The 19949-nt window shown below is 34.4% G+C and overlaps 3 protein-coding genes across 3 annotated transcripts; all 3 read right to left on the bottom strand.

The window, feature by feature from the left end:
* Positions 1-100: 100 nt before the first annotated feature.
* Positions 101-2623, bottom strand: LOC130823898 (rho-N domain-containing protein 1, chloroplastic). Its single transcript, XM_057688728.1, has 3 exons — positions 2465-2623; positions 877-1230; positions 101-672 (listed from the first exon to the last, which is right to left on the bottom strand). Exons 1-3 carry the CDS (start codon positions 2532-2534, stop codon positions 350-352), a joined length of 747 nt encoding a protein of 248 aa, XP_057544711.1. The 5' UTR covers positions 2535-2623; the 3' UTR covers positions 101-349.
* A 1516-nt stretch (positions 2624-4139) lies between these two features.
* On the bottom strand, positions 4140-5795 carry LOC130823902 (receptor-like protein 51). The gene has a single exon (XM_057688733.1). It carries the CDS (start codon positions 5710-5712, stop codon positions 4396-4398), a length of 1317 nt encoding a protein of 438 aa, XP_057544716.1. The 5' UTR covers positions 5713-5795; the 3' UTR covers positions 4140-4395.
* Positions 5796-7020: 1225 nt separating this feature from the next.
* Positions 7021-19733, bottom strand: LOC130823896 (uncharacterized). The gene is made up of 11 exons (XM_057688726.1): positions 19427-19733; positions 16488-16584; positions 15182-15243; positions 15009-15065; positions 12923-12982; positions 12638-12694; positions 11228-11270; positions 9639-9716; positions 8308-8632; positions 7871-8021; positions 7021-7769 (listed from the first exon to the last, which is right to left on the bottom strand). The coding sequence occupies exons 1-11, from the start codon at positions 19529-19531 to the stop codon at positions 7680-7682; spliced, it is 1125 nt and encodes a 374-aa protein (XP_057544709.1). The 5' UTR covers positions 19532-19733; the 3' UTR covers positions 7021-7679.
* Between the last annotated feature and the right edge of the window lie 216 nt (positions 19734-19949).

Below are 19949 nucleotides of genomic sequence, written 5' to 3'. Positions count from 1 at the left end.
AATAGGGTAATCCATCAGGATGTCAACAAACCCACAAGCACCAATAATGAATTAGTACCAATTCAACAAATGAGCATCAGTGCATCCCCACAAGAACACATTGCCAAACAAAAGGGTAATTGCAGATTTCATTATCAGAGTGATATACAGATTGAACAGTATTGTACAAAGAGACACTGGACCCATGTCCATCTCTATTTACATTAATGAACAATATTAAAGAAAACTTGACCAATGAACTTCGGTCTGCGTCCATATAGGATTAACCTCTGTTTTGGCCTTTGGGGCTTACAAGAACTTAAAATGTCTAGAACATAAGCAATGGGTGACAATTTTAGACACTTAGTTATTACTTTACCTGGGACTTCAATAGTTGTACAAGCTCACTTTTTTTTAGTTTGGAATAGCCTCTAAGTCCCCTCTCTTTGGCAAGGCCTTTAAGCTCACTGAGCTTCTTTTTATCGATCTTCGAAAACTCTTTATCAGCTGCCGAGCTAGACTCCTCTCTATTACTCACCTCGGTTTCATTGATTCGCAATGGCAATGACGATGCAATAGGTGATCTCTTCACAAAGTTGGAAGCTGGACGAGTGAAGTTGGTGGTCGATGGAGGTTTTCGGGTATTTGTCTTGCTTATGGTGTCTTCACTAAGCTTCAGTTTCGAAGTGTCATCTGCCAAAAAAAACAAATTGTAGACCGACACAGGTAAGCACGATTTCAAAGCAAAACAGTATCAATGGAGTTAACTGGTTTTCAGATGAAAAGAACAAAGCCTAAGTAAGGTCTACCAAAGTTTAGATCACAAAAAACCGAGTTCAGGTAGCTCAAATAAAGGTGTTTTAAGATAAAGAAAACAAAACCCAAGTAATACCGCACCTTTCGTATCCCTGTTTGATTGCTGAAGGAATTTCAGAACAGATATTTCAACAGAAGAATCATCATCATTTGAGGACTGTGAACTCTCAACATAATTACCGGTTCCAGATTCCCCTTGAGAGATTTCCGTCTGTATGCGCTTAAACAACACTGTTAATTTCTCCCTGTTCATGGACTTATTGTCGGAAGGTGTAGATCTTCTGAACTCATCATCTACATATGCTCTTCCGAGGACACTCTTCCTCGAGAAAGGACTATGTTCCCTCTTATTTGTGTAAGCTCTTACGGTTGAGTTTTTAAGGTGAAATGATCGTGTTTTGCAGGACACGATAGGCAGTAATCTGCATATAGTCTCTGCCAAATATAACAAGCTGCATCAAGAAATGATGACTCAGATTCTAGTCCCGATTGTGCATACACCATAAAAAGAATGATAGTAAGAATATGGGCCTCTACGATGAATATTTGAAGATAGAAAAGAAAAGAAACAAGCATGAAGATCATGTAGATAATCATCCCTGATTCAACATACATATCTCACATAAGAAGATGCAAGTAGGAGTGCCCATTATCAGTGTTTGAAGTCTAACAATTACTGTTGGGTGACTGTCTCACATGCACTAATGATGGAAAGAATCATGAGAAGCAAGTAGCAACAAGCATAGAATGAAAGTTCTTATGCGTATAATAAGTGAAAATGAGCAGCACATCTGATAAATATGTTATCGAGCTTGTATACAACAAGACCTGCATGACAAGAAAGTTGACTGCACATAAACCTATTGAGGTTCCATCCTAAAACCAATTGGTTATAGGAGGAAAGCGCATCAAACTAATATGTTAGCTAAATTCTCTCTAGTGGGATCACACGTGGGTTATTTAGCTATTAACATTATTTAATTTAACTTTTTTTAAAGGATAAAAAAGTTAAAATCCTAATAGTATAATGCTACCAGAGAGAGCTCAATAGCTGCCACAGAGAGAACAGATCTTGTCTCAATTAGAGCATGTACCACCCACGAGAGGAACGGTTCCATTCTCGCTATCCCCTTCCCTTGGTCTACCCTACACCCAAAAAAAGCTGCCAAGGAACTTGTTTTTCATCCTAAGACCAACTTGTTCTTGTAAGTTGCAAGCAAAACAATTTTGGTGGTACATTAGCTTATAACTTATTCATGTAGAGATGCAAAAGATTTAACATTTGAGACAGAACAAAAAAACACTTTTTTTTTCCGAAATTCTAGATCAAAAAGCAAGTAATTACACTAAAGTAAAGCAAAACCGTAGTGATTCTCCAACTTTGCCCCAATTAAACATTTGAATCAAAGCAAAAGTAATTGAACTAGTGTAAACTATTTTTTAAGACTGTCCGATCGGAAACCTTTCACATAGCCAGCATAATCAGTTTTCCAATCATATCCATTACAAATTCAAGATTTGAAACAATACACATGAACATTATAAACATCTTCTAACATTTTCCCTTTAACTTATATAAATTTATAGAAACAGAATTACAAATCAGCATGGAATTTGAAGAAATAGAAGTGAAAAGGAAGAATGAAAAAGAAAGACAGAAAGGGTTTACCAGGAAGTAATATGGAGGTGGAATGAGTGAATAATGGATTGATGAGGTGAGAGACAGAAGTTGTATCCATTACTGAGTTACTAAGACTAGGCTTCCTGATGGATGAGGAATTCAGGATTATCTAGCCTTCATTACTGGCCAAGCTTCAATTGAATCCTTTTATTTTTCTACTTTTTTATTTTATCAATTTTTTAATTATAGCGGTAGACCGAGAAAAGATGATACTCAGGTAAGAATCAAACTCAAAATATTATCAAAAAAGTTGTACTTTGTTTTATTTCATCACTTATGTGAATTGTGAGAATACCGTATTTTCAAAAAAAAAAATCCTTTTTATTTTATTTTACTTATTATGAGTATAATTCTATAGCTTCAAATTTAGAGATTAGATTTTATGCGTACTTTATCCACACTAAAAATAGTGTATACTATGCTTAGATTTAGAGAGTATGAATAAGTAGGTGTGAGTTATTGTAGTGTAGAGTGAATTGTCTATGCAACTATGCCAATGAAGGCAATTGAAGAATCGTGCACTAAACTTATATTAGATTTATTCCAAATCTGAATTCATTTGATTTTTATAGGTGAGGAGTTTTGCCTAAAAAGTTAAGAAGTGTTAGGGATAATTAAAACAACATAAACATCATTTTAAAATTAAAATTACTATATAAATGAAAGAAAAAAAAAATAATATATTGCAATATATTCTACTTTAAATGAAAGGTGAGTGAAATTTGAAATTGTAACTTTTTGTTCTCAACTAAAAATTTAAACAAATTATTGAGACTCCGATATATATGTTATATAAACTCCGTCCCATCTACTCCTCGTGTCCACTATGCAACTCCCCCGTCGCCTTTTTGCTATGGCTCTTCTCATTCTTTCCAACAGAATGAACCAAAGTTCAAGGTTGTAATCAACAAAAGAAACTTGTTCAAATCTTGTTTAATATATCTCCATCACTGTTAATTAATTATCTTGTCGTATTTAGAAGATTTTGCTTATAGAAGTTATGATTAGATAGAAGACGATAAACTACACCTATAACGGAAGCGATACAAATTAAAAGCAATTTTAGCTTTTAATTGAGCTTTATTTTTTTTTCATTATCACCACATTCCCCAATTAATTAGTGAACATATTTTAAGCCATAGGAGTACTTTGCAAGAAAGTACTTCGTAAAGAACAATAACATTGGTAGACGTCAAAGCAATCTAAAACAAAAAGCTTGTTATACAATATACATTCACCAATAAGATTATTATCAATCATGCCCATTTGATTTTGGGCCAACCCAACAAGGCAACACCTATAATTCTCTTTTTTTTTTTAATTTTTTATTTCACCTATTTTATGATTTATTTATGTTTGTTCATTGTCTTTAACTTGGTTTTTCCTTTTTTACATTGTTACAACTTATACCATACAATTATAATAAGGAAAAATATTTATTCAGTTACAAGTCCAAATGAAATTCATTACTAACAAGAATTAGTCTTTAAGTTTTTTAAATGATATGCTCATTTCTTTTTCTTTGATAGTAAACAACTTGTATAAACAACAATAAATACATCTAACACATTTTTTTACGTTTAACTCTTAAGTAAAACTCCATAGAGTAAGTGCATCCTTTTGTAACAAATTCAAATGAGAAGTACTTTTCTATAACATGAACTAATAATTATACACCCAATAATCCATTATATTACCAACAAATTACACCAATGTGGGAAAAAATAATGATGAAAAATAAAAATCCCCCCTTTTTTCCTAACAATTTTCCAATTTTTTTCGGAAAATGTATACTCCATTCCACTAATAAACTTGAAACAAAAAATCCCTTTTTTCTTTGTTCAAATAAACAAGTTTTCAATCTAATCTAATAAATAATGAAACCTAATTTAGTTACCAATAATAATCTCTAATTTTTTTCATGCACATTTCCTTGATAATAAAATTAAGAAAATAATCAAGAAAACAATAGAAGAAAGAGCAATAGCAACTCCAAGAACAACCTTGTTAGGACCATGATGTCCACCACTTTTTTGGGTGGTGGAATCCTCCGAGCTACTATCGTAGTCGTAATCGTTGCCTTCATTGCCACCCAAAGGTGACGATTTCATTGGAGGAGACGTTGGTAGTCCATTCTTATCACAAGGAGAAATACCAAGTTTCACCTTTGAAGACAATGTGGTATGATTATAACACAAATTAGCATTTTCCCCAATCTTAAAAACCTCTAATCTCTTAATAAATGATACATTAAAGGGCAAAATCCCTTGAAAATTATTCCTTTCAAGATTCAAATACTTCAAACTCTTCATATCAGCTAAAAATTTAGGGATACTCCCATTAAACTGATTTGAGCTAAGATCAAGATAAACCAAAGATGCCATTGAAACAATAGATTCAGGAATTGACCCAGATAATGAATTTGATGAAACTGAAAAGTTTTTCAGCTCAATTAGGTCACCAATTGAAGTGGGTAATTCTCCAATCAGCTGATTTGAGGATAAATCAAGTGAAATTAGGTTCTCAAGATGAGTAATTGAATTGGGTATTTTTCCTTTAAGATGATTACCTGATAAATCAATGTGGGAAATGTTAGAATTCCATGATTTTCCTGGTAATTTCCCAGTAAGATTAGCATGAGAAATGATGAATTTGTTCACTTTCTTCAAGTGGGCCACAATAATAAGAGGGCTACTAGCTTTAACAAGAACACCAGTAACATTAAGATCTGTAACATTCTGCAAATGGCTAAGCCAAACTCCTGTTAACTTTCTTAAGCTGTTAAAACAAGCGAAAGACTTGAGATTTGAGGCTAATTCAGGTGGGAAAGAAATGGGGGAAATTGGGCAGTTAATGAATTGAAGATCGTGAAGGGAAGATATAGATTTGAGGGCAGTAAATGATAGAGAAACATCTTCTGAGCAATTTATAAGGTGAAGTGAAGTTAGATGTCTAAAGGGTTTGGAATTGTCACAATGGATGATATTATGGATTGAGTTGGAGGTTGAACATGGGTCTTTTGTGGTGGGGATGTTGAGGGATTGAAGGGCTCTTAGTTGTTTAGGGTCAAGTGTTGATGAAGGTGAAGAGGAAGAAGAAGAAGAAGATGGTGGTGTGGGTGAAATTGAAGGGGGTTTAGTAGGGGAAATGGGAGGGGATAGAGTTTGTGTTGGGTGCGTGTTTAAGAGAAGGGTGAAAAGTAGGAAAATGGGGATGAAAAATGGAGGTTCTTCCATGGAAGAATGGGGGAAGAATGTAGCTAAGAAGAAGAGATTTCTGAGATTTTGAGGTTTTCTAGGAGAAGGGGGAGTCAGTCTAGTGGTGAGGAAGATGAGTTTAGGAGAAAATTTGAAACAAATAGGTAGTTTAAAAAAAAAAAAAAAAAAAAAAAAAAAGCTTTAAGTAAACTTAATTTAAAAAATAAACGTCTTTATGTTCGAGTCTAAGGTCAGGTATGTTCGTCCTTACTAATAGCGAACAAAAAAATGGTAAAAAATAGTCAAAACTGTTTGTTCGCAGTTATTAACTGCGAACAAAAACGAGACAATGTCATACGTTGAATGGGACGGAAAAAGGTAGGCACACAGTTACTAACCGCAAAAAACATAATTTCTATTTTTTTCCTATCTAACGCTATGACATTGTCTCTCTTTTGTTCGCAGTTAATAATTGCGAACAAACAATTTTGACCAATTTTTTTGTTCGCTGTTAGTAACTGCGAACATATCTGACCTTAGACTCGAATATAAAGATGCTTATTTTTGAAATTAAGTTAGATCTGAAGTTCACTTTTTTTTATTTATTTTTGTTTAAAATACTTATTAGTTTCAAATTTTCAGTTTAGGAGGAGTATCAATGTTTGGCCTTTTGGGGGGTTTGGACTAGAGTTTGGAAGTATTGTAAGATTTGAATTGATGTGGTATGGAATTTGGATTATCTCATACTCCCAAGTCCCAAGTTAGAATTAATGCATGTCTTATCCTTCCTCGTGATGGTCCTAAATACTTCATGTCCCCGGACGTTTTCACGTTACAAGTCAATTACGTAGCAACTTTTAATAGAACAAAGAAATCAGGTACTTTTATAATTGTGTAGCCGTAGGTTGTGCATGAGTGAGCATGACAATCCACGAGGCACAGGTGTTGTGCCTAGTTTTGACACAACACACAATTGACACAACTCCTCTTTTATCAATTTAGGTCTTTGGCATGGCTTGACTTAGTCCACTATTTTTTTGATCTAATGAGACTTGTAATAATAAGAGGAACGAACTTAAAAAAGTATAACAATCTCTTAATTTATAAGAAAGTTGTCAAAGTCATTCTTGCTTTATATAAGACATAGGTGAAAAATAACAAAAATTTCAAAAAAAAGTAAAAATTAAAATAGTTAATTTATAAGAACTATATAACAAAATTTCATTTGATTATATTTTTTATTAAAAAAAATAATTTACAGACTAGCAAACTTGTAAATAGAAATATAAAAATTGAGTATTGGAAGGACATACAATACAGTTACTAACTTATATTACTCCAATATGCACACATTTACAAAACTTTATTCATCTAATCAATATACATAGGAGGTAAATTAAAGGTGCCTATAGTTTCCTTGTTTTAGTGAAATAGGAATAAAAGAAACCAAGTTTCTAAATTAAGTAAAATCATTAATATTCTTGGTGATTTTAAAATAAAATCATTAAAAAACACTAACAATCTTAGCAATTTTCACTATTGCAAAGAAAAATAATATTTCACCTACAATCTAAGAAAATATATGTGCTAATATAAGTTTCGTGTAAATAGTGCTTTGGAAAACCTTCACCTAAATATGAGATTGGCATTTTAGGTGCCTTACATATCAAAAATATATGTAATAAATCGCAAAAAAGATACAAAGGACGAACTACAATCAGACTACGAGCCCAAGACTCGCTTTAAGTACATGGCATAGCTGCTGAAGGCCTCCAAACTCTACGGCCGCATTAGCTGTAAGCAAAATACCCGTTTGTTTCATGAAAATGACAGCAGCGGGCAGCCACACGGTTGTCCACAGGTATTAGTTGATCAAAACTTGCTTATATAGCAGCTATGATATCCTAAACTCAAGCAGCACGAGCTTTAGAGATAACTTTCTATACGTGTGCAACCCATTTCTCGTCTACAATTCACTGCCACTGACTCGATGCCAACGGTTAAACTCAAGCAATGGTATATACTTTAACAACTTTAGATGTGTCACATACAACAAGATTCGATGTATCAGTCGGGGTAGTGCATAGCCAATTAACCTGCCAAGAAAAGTCGATTTCACTCTTAAATTTTGGATTTTTATCCATATATAAATGAGCAGAGTTTTCCGAGAAAAGAACCACATAAGAAGCTATATTACTTTTTTTGGCAAATTGATGCTGGAGACAGCAGCATTGTTCGAACTCGTTTCTGTTTCATCACGACACTGGGACCAGTCCCAGATCTTCACTGATTTATCATTTCCTCCGGAGATTACGAACTTCCCTTTCTCTCCAAATGATGAAAATGTCCTGAAATTTTAAGTGAAAGTACATTAGAAAGATTACCCTTCCCTATACTGGATCTTGCCAAAACCAGTGTCCCGTGATTGCTGCTGTTCTATTCTAGAGACCAATGTCACATGATTCGCAAAAATCTCCTCGCTAATCGTAAATCGAAAAGGCAAATTACGGTTTTGGGCTATTTTTGGTCATTTTGAGCAAATAGAGAGTCCAAAAAACGAATTAGTTGGAGAATTATGTTAAACTACTATAGATTAAAAGGATGAAAAGTTAAAAACAAAGTTTAATTACGTACACGCATGATGCTGCTGCCGAATGGCCTCCAAGTGTGTGATCCAAATGCAACCTTTGCACCTCATTTTGGTTCTCAGCCTTAACATCTGGTACGGAAGCAGCACTACTTGTTCTGCCTAGACTTTTTTGGGTTTTAGAGGCACCTTTTGGCTTAACAGCAGCAAGTTCTGCTTCTAAATTAAGTAAGCTGATAATCCCGTCTCCTCTAGCAACAGCACAGGCCTTTCCTAACTTGTCCAACATATCCATTTCAGGAACGGCTATAGCATGAATAAAAGCTGGGTTGTAAAACTGTCCAGTATTTCCACTTATTTCTTCCTGGTTCCCTGAAACACAAAAGAGTATCCTCATAATGTGGAGTTTAAATAGCAGATGGACGCCTTCACTCCAATTTGATATTTAATGATATAAAGCCTAACTTCAGACCACTGAACCATTGCTCAGATCCTCCCCAAATTTGCAACCCCAATTTTTACAACCAAAAAGGATTGGGATGCCAGGATGGGGAGTGGGAGAGGAGGGAAAAGCAATCACATCAGATCACCACTTACAAATAGCATATCATGCCACCTAAGAATTTCATCAGTTTACAGCACGTAGACTTTCTTTTGATGCTAAATGCTGACCAGGCAGGCAGGCGCTCAATTTTTTTTTAAATTTACTTCAAAAGTTACTGTATTTCTAGGGTATTAAGTGAGTTCAATCTCAATTCTTAATCTTCTACCAATATTACGTGGGCTTAACTAGTTGAGGAATGAAGGAAGATCTTCTCTAAACATGTATAGTTATTAAGATATCTACTTCATAAATAGTAAATACACGTTGATAGGCTTTAGATAATACATATTTATATAGGTAGAAAAATCGCCGATGTATTAAACACTAACTGACCAAAAAGAATGGAACCTTAGCAATGAAGCAACCTAGATTTGAGAAGTTAATTTCTACGAAGTAATAACTTTAACAGAGCAACAGTATTCGGTCTAGATATATAACAAGCATCAAAGCCCTTTTAATCATTTAGCTCGATATGAAACTCTACAAGTTAAAATCGTTTTCAATTCTCTTTAACAGAAGAAGATGAATTAAGAATAATCTTCAACACTTTTCCATTAACCAAAAAATAAAAGAAATTTAGCAAGATAATTACATGTCCGCAAGGTATATGCAAGAAATGATATCAAACTAGGCAAACTCCCAGGATACAAAGGTGGAAAAGAAGTATTCATTCAAGGAACATATATAACAAATAGCATTGACTTACTGAATTATATAGTAGAGGACAAGGATAAATAAGTGGGTCAATAAAGGGAATGCCAAGAATATTAGTACCAAAATCCACCACAAGGAATGGACGTCCCTTGGAGAAATCCCACATGATCATCTTGGAATCCAGACCACCGGTAATAACTGCAGGAAGTAAGGTATGTAACTAAGAGTTTGCAAAAATAAACAAGTAAAAGCATGCAAAAAAAGATCTTTCACTAACAAGATATTGCAAGAAAAGGGATGTTTCTGCATTGAATTCTAATGGACATCACATAACATCTTTTAAATTATATCAGATGCTAATGTGATGACAAGTGACTGTAACACAAGTTAAATGTTGCTTTTCACTCATCGATATGAAGTTAGACTGTCATATAAACTCAAAAAGTTTAAATTTTATATACTTCCTTCATCACATAAAGGATGCAACACTTTCCTTTGCAGAATGATTCTAAAAGAATGCAACAGTTTCCTATATTGACAAGGGTTACCCCATTAAATGACACCGTTGCCTGACCTCTCATAAGACTACTATGGATTACCAGCTTGTAGGAACCTAATTATCCCACTAAGGTGAAGAGCATTTGTGAGCATACTCCCCTTAATTCATGACCAAAACCAAAGTGCACACTTGCATCCTTTGACAGAGGAAGTATGAATCAAGAAAGCTACAGTAAACTGACGATTTTCAACTTAAACCATAAAATTAAGCTAGAGGAATGCTCCATTCATACATAGGCTTTGTTTGACAACCTACAATTTAAATTGCTCACCACTGGAATAAAAAATTCTACTTTAATTAAAGCTCTTGAACTAGATACATAAAGAAACATTATTTGTTTTAAAATACATCACCACTGGAAATGAATATTAAAAGAACAAAAGAGAAGTTATATTATAAATTGGATGATAAAAGGAAGATTACAATACTAAAGTAATAAAAGAAAAGATAGATCAAGCAATTAGAGAAGCTTGAGATCTCCCGAATGAGTATTAAAAGTGTTACACCTAATAACTCCCTGATTGCACCTATTTATAATAAAACATAACTTAATCTTCAAGTCTTCACTAACCTAGCAATTACCTAAATTACCCTTATGTAAACTAATTATCCATAATACTAGTTCATTGCAGCCTGACACCTACTCACCCTCCTTCATACACCAGCAAGCTCACAGACCAGATCTCATCCCCCAAAACAAATTTTTCCAAGGCACATACTGTCCTCCCAAGCTATTTCATACATATCTCAAAAAATTCCATGATTACCTTTCTTGGATAATAATCTAATCATTTGTATGTGAATAGTCAAAGCTTCAAATGGCTCCAACATTTAACAGAAAACACTAAACTACTGTCCTTTTAACAAACCACTTTGGCTTGAGAAATCTTCTCTAATTCCATAGTATGATATAATTGTTAAGACTTGAGAGTTGTGGACACTATAGCTAGCTTCATTCTCATTAATATACTTTACAAACTATAGGAAGATCAGACCACATATTACAGTAAAAGCAAAAGCTTCTGTAGAAATTTGGATTTGCACCTCTCAACATCTAAAACAAAAGAGATATTTACATTTAGATGATGCAAAAAAGAGGTTTTGCAGCCTCTAAATTACCAAGAAAAAATTGAACTTAGTCAACATTCACCTTCCCAAGGCTTCCAAGGAACAAATTGTGCACTGCTACATATCTAGAATGCTGGGTCAAGGTCATAAAATTTCAGATAAACTTATTGGAAGAAGAATAAGTGAGGTATCAATAAATTGAAGGGAAACTCAAGTTAGATTAAAGAACATTAATGTGTCAAATACAAAATTCAACCTCAAACCCTCTATTAGACAAAAGTTAACAAATGCATATATAAATTGTCACTCAGACTCGGGTATAGGTGTTGGATTCGAGTAAGGGATTCAAGTATCAGACATGTCAAATTCTAAATTTGAGGACTTGAAGACTCGCTTGAGAAGGGTCCAAAATACAGATTGGAACTTGGCAACAAAAATAACACATTGCTTTTTTTATTATATTATATTCTTTTTGAGTTCTTTTAACAATAAAGATGATTAAATATTTTTCTGTACTAGTAAACAACAAAGTTAGTTAAATAAGAGTAGACATGGAATATAAGAATGACAAATTCATTAGGATATAGGTGTGAAGGAGAGGGAAAAAAGAATGAATTTTTTTTGAATATTAAATGAGTCGTAATCTCTGTGCAAATTCTCTGAAGCGGACGCGGTAGTGGTAACGGCTGCAAAGCAGTTTTGGCAGTCACTGAGGATGGTTTTGGGGTTTCCAAGTCCTACGGTCGTAGAAGGCTCAAAAACCTTTAGAATACGGTCACAGTACGGTTATGCTGGAGCTATTTTGCTTTTCGGCTGTAATGCACAGTCTGGTAAACAGTTGGTTGACAAATTTTGAATGACTTTAAAGTCCAAAGGGTAATTTGTCAACACATAAAAATCAAACGAGAAAGTTCAAAAGGTTTGATGGCGTAATGTGAAGTTGGAAAAGGAAGCTCAAAAGTTCTGATCGAATCAGATCCACTGATTTTGTTCTGTATTTAAGACTAAAAAAAGGAAGTCAAAAGTTTTGATGAAAACTTTCATGTCCCAGTTTCTATTTGGCGTTCCTCTTCTCATTGGGTCTCATTTCTCTCTCTGTCTCTCTCTCTCCTCTCATCACCATTCTCCCTCCCCTTCTCTCTAAATCCCCTTTCTCTTTCTCCTCGTCTCTGGTTCATGCTCTTCACTATAAGATTATTCTTACCTTTAGGCTTGGTACCTAATTTATAGATCTAGGGTTTAGGAAACCCTCACATATGTTCCCCTTCTTTGGACGACAAGCCCATTTTCACCCAGACAATGCCAACCCATAATCTTCATCCATGATCCATATCTGGGTCATGTCATACGGACACCAAAATGGCAGAAGGTGGAAGGTGAGTATGGGCATCACTGTATAATGATACTGTATGCCTCTTTAGTTGTACACCTATCTCATCAAAAGCATACAACAAATGAACCAAAAGATTTCAAGATAAAATTGCAAGGATACAGTAGCATGACCAGATCTCAGTGTCTTGAAAGGGCATTTCCGTTGGATGTCAATTATCTGCCATAAGTACCATTGTCAGAAGCTAAGATCTGATGTGGCAAAAAAAGCTGTAATGATTGGTATAAATGGATTCTTGACTAGTATTCAGAACAGCCTAACGAAACCACAAGTACTCAAGATTAACAGCTAAGATATAAAGTAGCAAAAAAATATGAAACAGGGATTAAATCATAGACCAATTAATATATATGACCTTCATCGAGTGGTATATGACTAGGTTAGTACCTTCACATCACCACTATCATCTGCAGCAGCAAGAAATGTAGACTTTGAGTTGCAAGATATCTGTATATGACAAAAATGATGTGTTATTACCGCTCCAAGATTGAATTTATTACAATCTATACATTTGGCTAAAAGTGATAAGGTTTTGGGGCATAACTTCCTCACCACACCACAAGTCCACAACAAGCCTATAGCCAACAATTCAGCCAGAATGATTGACAAGACTCGCAAATCAAAAAAAATGTTCATCACAAAGCCACAAAAAAAACATTCAATACAAAAGCCACAAAGACGAGCATTTATTAAATTGAAGAACATAGTTTGCAAGTTTAAAGTGTAAGTGTTAAACTCCAAATAAATAACATAGTATGAAAAGTTGACCTGATATCACTCAAACTTGTATATGTTGTGTCAGACACAAGTAGGGATCAAAGGATTCGACATACAGCAAAAACCTATGTTTCTCACTCTATTTTTATAAAGTCTCAATGTTGTGATCCAACACACTAAACATGAAGAAGTAGGAATTTCGCAGTAACATAGAATCCGAACATTATATACCTGACTGAATCTTTGCCAAAAAAGAGGGAAGATAAACAAAATTAAATAATGTTGAAGATGTGTAGTTAAGTTGATACTGCATAAAGCACCTAAATCATATTAGACTCAAACAACAAAAAATTAAAGCTTAATTTCAAAAATATTAATAAACATTTGCCTTGTTATCTAGGAGTAAACAGTTACGACAACCAAGAGTAAACGAACTTGATTTTAACATAAATGTACAATACCATGGTCCGAATCCGATACACTTAAATCAAAAACAACCAAAAGTGCAGAAAACAACACAATGAATTTAAGTTCGAAACAATGTAACAAAACAAATGGGAAGTGTTAAACCTTAAAAAAGATTAAAGGTTGTATCATTTTCATTGTTACCGTTACTACTAAATCTTTTGGTTAATCATGAAGTATAAGCTAGTCAGCAAAAAAACTGTGTGATGGCTTCTAGCATCACTTACAAGCAGCAAAACTCAATTTCATGAGCATTAGACTTAAACCAGTTTTGAACTGCAAAACTCGTCAAAAATGCTTGGCAATTCATTGCAATGCCTATTAAGAAATTCTCTCATTGCCCAATTTCTCTGAATATAGCATATAGATTAAACAGATTAGAAGCTACACATACATCATCCAATACAGGTATACATGAAAGGTACCAGAAAATTCAAGCAAATAAGATTTCTTCAATCATAATTCATAAGCAGAGGAATGTGTAATTTGTTAGAATGGAATCTAGACAGAAAAAAAGAATTATACCATGGTTTCCTGTTGTGTTGGGTCCATATCACGAGTTCGAATCTCAACCACCCTTTATTTAAAGTGAAATATTTAGCGCTAAGTATGAGGAGAGTCTGTATTGCATTTATACTTCTAACCCAAAGAGCTCTCGTGTGAGGGGCCGTGTTAGAATATATAACATATCTTGGGGTCTCAACCATTAACTAAGCTTTTGATTGAGTTGGTTCCTTGACATGATATCAAAAACCAACGTGATAAGAGGTCACGAGTTCGAATCTCAACCACCCCTCATTTAAAGTGGAATATTTAGCGTCGGGTAAGAGGAAAGTCTGTGTTGCATCCACACTTATAACCCAAAGGCTCTCGTGTGAGGAGGCGTGTTAGAATATATAACATATCTTAGGCTCTCAACCATTAACTAAGCTTTTAATTGATTCGATTCCTTGACATGATATCAGAAGCCAACGTGATAAAAAGAACAAGTTTTAGTACTCTTCCCATTTTTTTAGTTAAATGGCGGAGATAAAGGTCAAAAAGAGGTGTCATATTGCAATTTGGATCCTCAAATATTTGCGAGTAGCAGATAGTTATCCTCCAACATGTGCTACAAGCCTGACTTTCTTGATGAACAATAGATACATTATTTTCATGACAAGTATATATGATAGGAACTTGGCCATTAATGCTAAAGAGTCTCTAATATTCAAAATTATTATGCAAGGAAGTGGTTGACAAAAACTTGTCAAATTAAGTGTTGCAAAGATATTATAGAATAATGTCTTACCTGGTTTATTTCATCTTTGTTGTATTTGTAGTTCTCCAAGGGCTTCTCAAATGTAGCCTAAATATCAAGGCCTCAGACAAATCAACCATGTGAATGTGGAAAGTATAAGACACAAGGAACATAAGAGTTTCTACTTCTAAATTCCAACCACAAGTTTTACAAATGATTTGTACCATTTGTACATCAAAGCATCTGACTTCTGCCCCAGAGGAAAGGTAGATCATGTTTTCATTCCCTAGGTCATTCAAAGATCATATAAGGGATTAGTGAATAAAATTACATTTCAAAAGTACACAAACAATAAAATCTAAAGCTAATCTTAAACAGTAAAAATTACTAATATTTACGTGGATCTATAGGATACTCAATGTGAGCTTCACTAATAGAGCTGAAAATCAAAATAGAGTACCAAAAAAGGATGGAGCAGTGTTTTGGGGACTAATGAGTATCTTCTTTTGTTTAACTTCAATTAGGTAGATCATTTCAAAATACAAATAGCCTAATGCTTCAGACATGGTATGTGTCACTCAGGGCATGCTCAAAAGTCAAAGTCAATGCACTTAATAAGTTGGGCACTTATTTGTCTCAAATTCACCTCTATGTTAGAATCCTTTAACATATCAAACCCATAAACCACAAGAGACGCAATAATCACACTAGTTACCACAATCAAGTGGCTCATAACTTGAGCATCAATATGCAAAACACTATTCACCTCAAGTTACAAACACCATGACTCTCGCAATGCCTTGTCATTCACCTTTAAGGCTTCAATGTGAGCTTGTGACTAATAATCTTGAGTTCTTGATACTCGTGTACTGGCTTTCCATTTGTTGGCATCACGTCATTAAGGTGGTTTCACAAGAAACTACACGTCTATAGCACACTAGCAAAAAGAAAGTGACTTGTAGATGATGTGTAGATTTGATGAAACAATATATTAATGGGAACACATTTTATTTTCACAAGTTTGAATAGCATAGTATGCTTATCCCACAACTCCACAAGATTATAACCAAGGAATGTCTTTATGCCAGCCTGCTCACTAACCCCCTTCCCCAACCATCTCTTCTTTGAACATTAAAGAATAAAAACGAGGTCCAAGCTTGTAGGATGATGGGGAGGACAGACAGTGCAGAATAAAAGGCACATATACATTCAACTAAATTTCCTTTTTGTAGGTAGATAAGAATATAAATGGAGGTTTATGAAGACATCTAAGGGGATTGGGGAGGTCATGTTATGTAACTCAAAATCTTCATCCATCTCGAGTATCCAAGTCTAGTCTTCCATAATCCCAACATAGGCATGATGCTTTTACACTACATTCTTGGCCAAAATCACAAAATGTTTCACAAAACGACCAAGTTGGAAACTTGAACACCAACGAGGTCCACCCATACCCAATTCTAAGTTACTTGTAGCAACTTGTTTCATTTTTTTAGCAAAGATAGAAAACCAAAGATTAGAAAGACACACCTTCTTTAAAACACAATGAAGATATAGGGTCATTCGAGAACTTCATGAGAAGTTGCACATCTTTACATCGTAAGTCAAACAAGCACACGCAACCATCCTGATGAAAAAAACAAAAAAAACGGCAACATGCAAGTGAAATAGTAAACCACCACTAAAACATTGAATATGACTTTGTAGTTCATGTAAATAGTTCAAAAAAATAAGCCATTATTGTTCCTCTATCTTTAATTTTTTTTCACTTTCTTTTTCTTTTTTAGAATAGGAACAAAAATGAAGAAAAAAAAAAGAAATTCAAACACTTTATTTTACATATTGAAATGTTTGTGTACATGATGTAGAGAGGGAAAGAGTCGCCCAAAACAAGTCAATGGGAAAATGTGTCCCACTGTTGTTTACACCTCTAAGAAAAAATGTCAAAAACAACACCATACACCAGTACCAAAGCTAGTAAGGTATGCCACCCAATCAGAATTTCTATTTTCCACAAAGCTGCTAAAGTTTAAACCTATATCTTGATAAGGGAAAATGTCTTTTCTATGAGACAACAAATCCAAAAGAAAACCCAACCATAGGAACCTTTGTTATGTATTCCTAAGAAAGTAAAGAATATGTAGGCATTGCATGAAGCGATTAAAGGCAAGCTAACTCACAACATGCCCATGATCCAAAAACATAACAAAGACAAGTAAGTCAATGTTAACCTTTGCCAGTTGTCAGATTGTTTTGCAAATAAAACTGTACACACTTAATGGTAGCTCATAATTAACGACAGTATAGGGTTGGTAATCCCTTAACGAATTCAAACTAATTCTTCCTCTCGAGAAATAATAAAGCTTACAAAACAACTGGATTTCATTATAGCCAACCTACTAAACACACTTGGGTCCTATACAGAAATGGTTGGTGTCACATTAGGCTTTACGTCTTACCAAGATTTTCACCAAAAACTTAGCTCAAATAAGTTATCAAAGGTCAATGTCAATCTGAAACAATCACTTCGTTACCACAAGAAAAGAAAGAGGATGGTTGAATCCAACCCCGCTAAAACAAAGTGTAGGTGGGAGCCACCTAATGACATTTGATAATGAAATATTTTTTTTGAATAGTTACCTCAACTAGGATATCAAATTCACTAATGCTCCAACTTTAAGTGTGTTTGGATAACAATGTAAAATGTAAAGGAAGGAGAGGAAAACAAAGGGAAAGGAAGATTGACGTGTTTGCATTTCATATATTTCCAATATTGAAAGGAATACAAATGTGAAGGAACTCTTCCTTTCAATTAACTTCCTTTCATTTCCATCTTTTCCCACTCAGTATCCAAATGAAAGGAAATGGCATCTCTCCATTTATCTCTCTTTTCTTTCCCTTTATTTTCTCACATCCAAACATAGCATATTTTGCTCCATGAAGATTTTGTAAGCGGAAGTGTCAAATACATGAAGGAAAGTTGCATAAAGGAAGGATAGTTTATGGTGCAATCAATGAACTAAATATGCAAATGAATGATGAATAAAGCATTAACAGAACATTAACAACATTAACACAAGGATTACATGGTTCACGCAACTTACATTGCATCCACACTTAGGCTAGAGTTGGGTGAACCACATAATCCTTGAGTTAGTGACTTAGCTAGAGTTGTATTGTTTATGAGCTTAAAAGACAAAGATCAAACTTGATAGGACTTGCAATGGGGAAGTGTGTGTTTGGGAGAGAGGCTAATACATCATAGGGAGTAATTAAGCAAATGAATGAGACTTTGGCTTACTAAACAATGACCTAGGGGTATAGTATACTATAAATAGGGCAACATAGGGCAGCATACGAGATTACAAAATCAGCAGAAAAAATGCGTCAGAATGTCACTGTGGGCTGTTGCTTGTTCAAGCAGCGGCACCTGTCATTCGTTTCCAGCTTTGTTCCACGTATTGCTTTGGTCCCCAATGCCTTTCACATTCTCCCTACACTTTTCCTAAGTTGATTGAAGCCTTGCTCCTCAAGGCTAAATCCTCTAGTGATTATTCTTTGATGTGTACCATGATTATTCTTCCATGACCAATCCCAAGACTCCACTTGGGTCCTTCACTATTAAGTATTAAGTCCTAATTTCTCGGTGAACTTAAGTCACCCATTTAATCTAATGTAGGTGACTTGAGTTCCAAAACTAGTATTATACTTCTCTAGTTTTCTTAGCAATTACACTATGTTTGGATAATAATTTTGGAGAGAAAAGAAAGAGAAAGAAGGGGAAGGGAAGGAAGGGAAAGGAAGGGAAGAGTAATGGAAGTGAAATAGCTCTTGTTTGTATAAGAGGGAATGGGAATGAAAAAGAAAGGAAGGGAGATGGGAGTTATCCTTCAAATCTTTCCAACTTTAGAGAGATTGGAACGTTAACAAAAAATATCCATCAAATTCTTCCAATTCCCTCCCCTCCAAATCCCTTCCCTCCCATTTTGCCATCCAAACAAGGAATTCTTTCTCCCTCCAAATCCCTCCCTTTCCTTTCCCTCCATTTCCTTCAATCCAAACACACCTTTAGTGTCTAAGATGTATCCCTTCCCGTCTGCCACAATGACATCGGCTTCGATTGGTCAATTACAAAAAACAACTTAACTTACACAACATCTGATCTTGATATCAAAGTTTTAATCATTCTAATTAAAACCAATATTTGAACTCCCGTCTAGCAATAAAGCAATAATCAAACTCATAATTCATAACTTCCCAAAATCAAGAAAACCCCGAAAAAAACAACCCACAAATGACATTATCAACAATTTAATAATCTATATAAAAAAACTAAAGTAACCCACAAATCATCCAACACTGAATTTGCATTTTTTTTGATTCAAAGTATGAGGAACTCAATCCATCTACATTACCACTCAAACAGCACATCCAGGGTGAAGTGTTAAAAATACGAGGAAAGTAAGTACCTCGGCAGCAGTGAAAACGACACCAGGACGTTGGCGCGAAGCAATGCAGAAAGTAGCAGCATCAGTGTGTCCCTTCAGCCGTCTAGGTGTCCCTGAAGCCTCCATGAATAATGGGTGAGAAGAGAAAGATGTGAGCAGAGAATTGGGAATGGAGTTTTCGGTTAAAAGAAGTGAGTTTAGACCCTAAGATAGAATTAGTGTTAATTCATCGTTGGAGTGACACGTTTAAGACTAAGTTGTGGATCGATACATTACTAATTGAATTTTAATTCATTAATTATTTCTTAAGATCGCTTTTATGGAGAGACGGCGTATGTTAGATTGGTTTAATCTCCCTCCTGTTCTTTTCAACGTCCCATCTATATTCACTTTTAATTTCTATTTTATTTTTAATTTAAACGTTAAAATATAGTCACGTGGAATCTTGTTTGATTCATTTCAATGTAAGTTTTATTAATATCAAATTTGTATAATTTTTAATTATGCACAATTAGATATATTTAGAATTAAATTAATACATTGG

The sequence above is a fragment of the Amaranthus tricolor genome, chromosome 9, assembly GCF_026212465.1.
Source record: "Amaranthus tricolor cultivar Red isolate AtriRed21 chromosome 9, ASM2621246v1, whole genome shotgun sequence".
NCBI classification, from domain to species: domain Eukaryota; kingdom Viridiplantae; phylum Streptophyta; class Magnoliopsida; order Caryophyllales; family Amaranthaceae; genus Amaranthus; species Amaranthus tricolor.
Note: the sequence above shows the minus strand (reverse complement) of the source record. Positions and strands in the feature narration are given on the sequence as shown.

What these genes read in the sequence shown, in the direction of transcription:
- LOC130823896 (XM_057688726.1), bottom strand. Translation starts at nt 19,531, where the DNA reads ATGGAGGCTTCAGGGACACCTAGACGGCTGAAGGGACACACTGATGCT. An exon ending in ATGATAGTGGTGATGTGAAG is followed by an intron (nt 12,695 to 12,922) that starts GTACTAACCTAG and finishes TACTTATGGCAG; the next exon opens with ATAATTGACATCCAACGGAA. An exon ending in TGAGATCTGGTCATGCTACT is followed by an intron (nt 11,271 to 12,637) that starts GTATCCTTGCAA and finishes CCAGCATTCTAG; the next exon opens with ATATGTAGCAGTGCACAATT.
- LOC130823902 (XM_057688733.1), bottom strand. Translation starts at nt 5,712, where the DNA reads ATGGAAGAACCTCCATTTTTCATCCCCATTTTCCTACTTTTCACCCTT.
- LOC130823898 (XM_057688728.1), bottom strand. Translation starts at nt 2,534, where the DNA reads ATGGATACAACTTCTGTCTCTCACCTCATCAATCCATTATTCACTCAT. An exon ending in CACCTCCATATTACTTCCTG is followed by an intron (nt 1,231 to 2,464) that starts GTAAACCCTTTC and finishes TATATTTGGCAG; the next exon opens with AGACTATATGCAGATTACTG. An exon ending in ATCAAACAGGGATACGAAAG is followed by an intron (nt 673 to 876) that starts GTGCGGTATTAC and finishes TTTTTTTGGCAG; the next exon opens with ATGACACTTCGAAACTGAAG.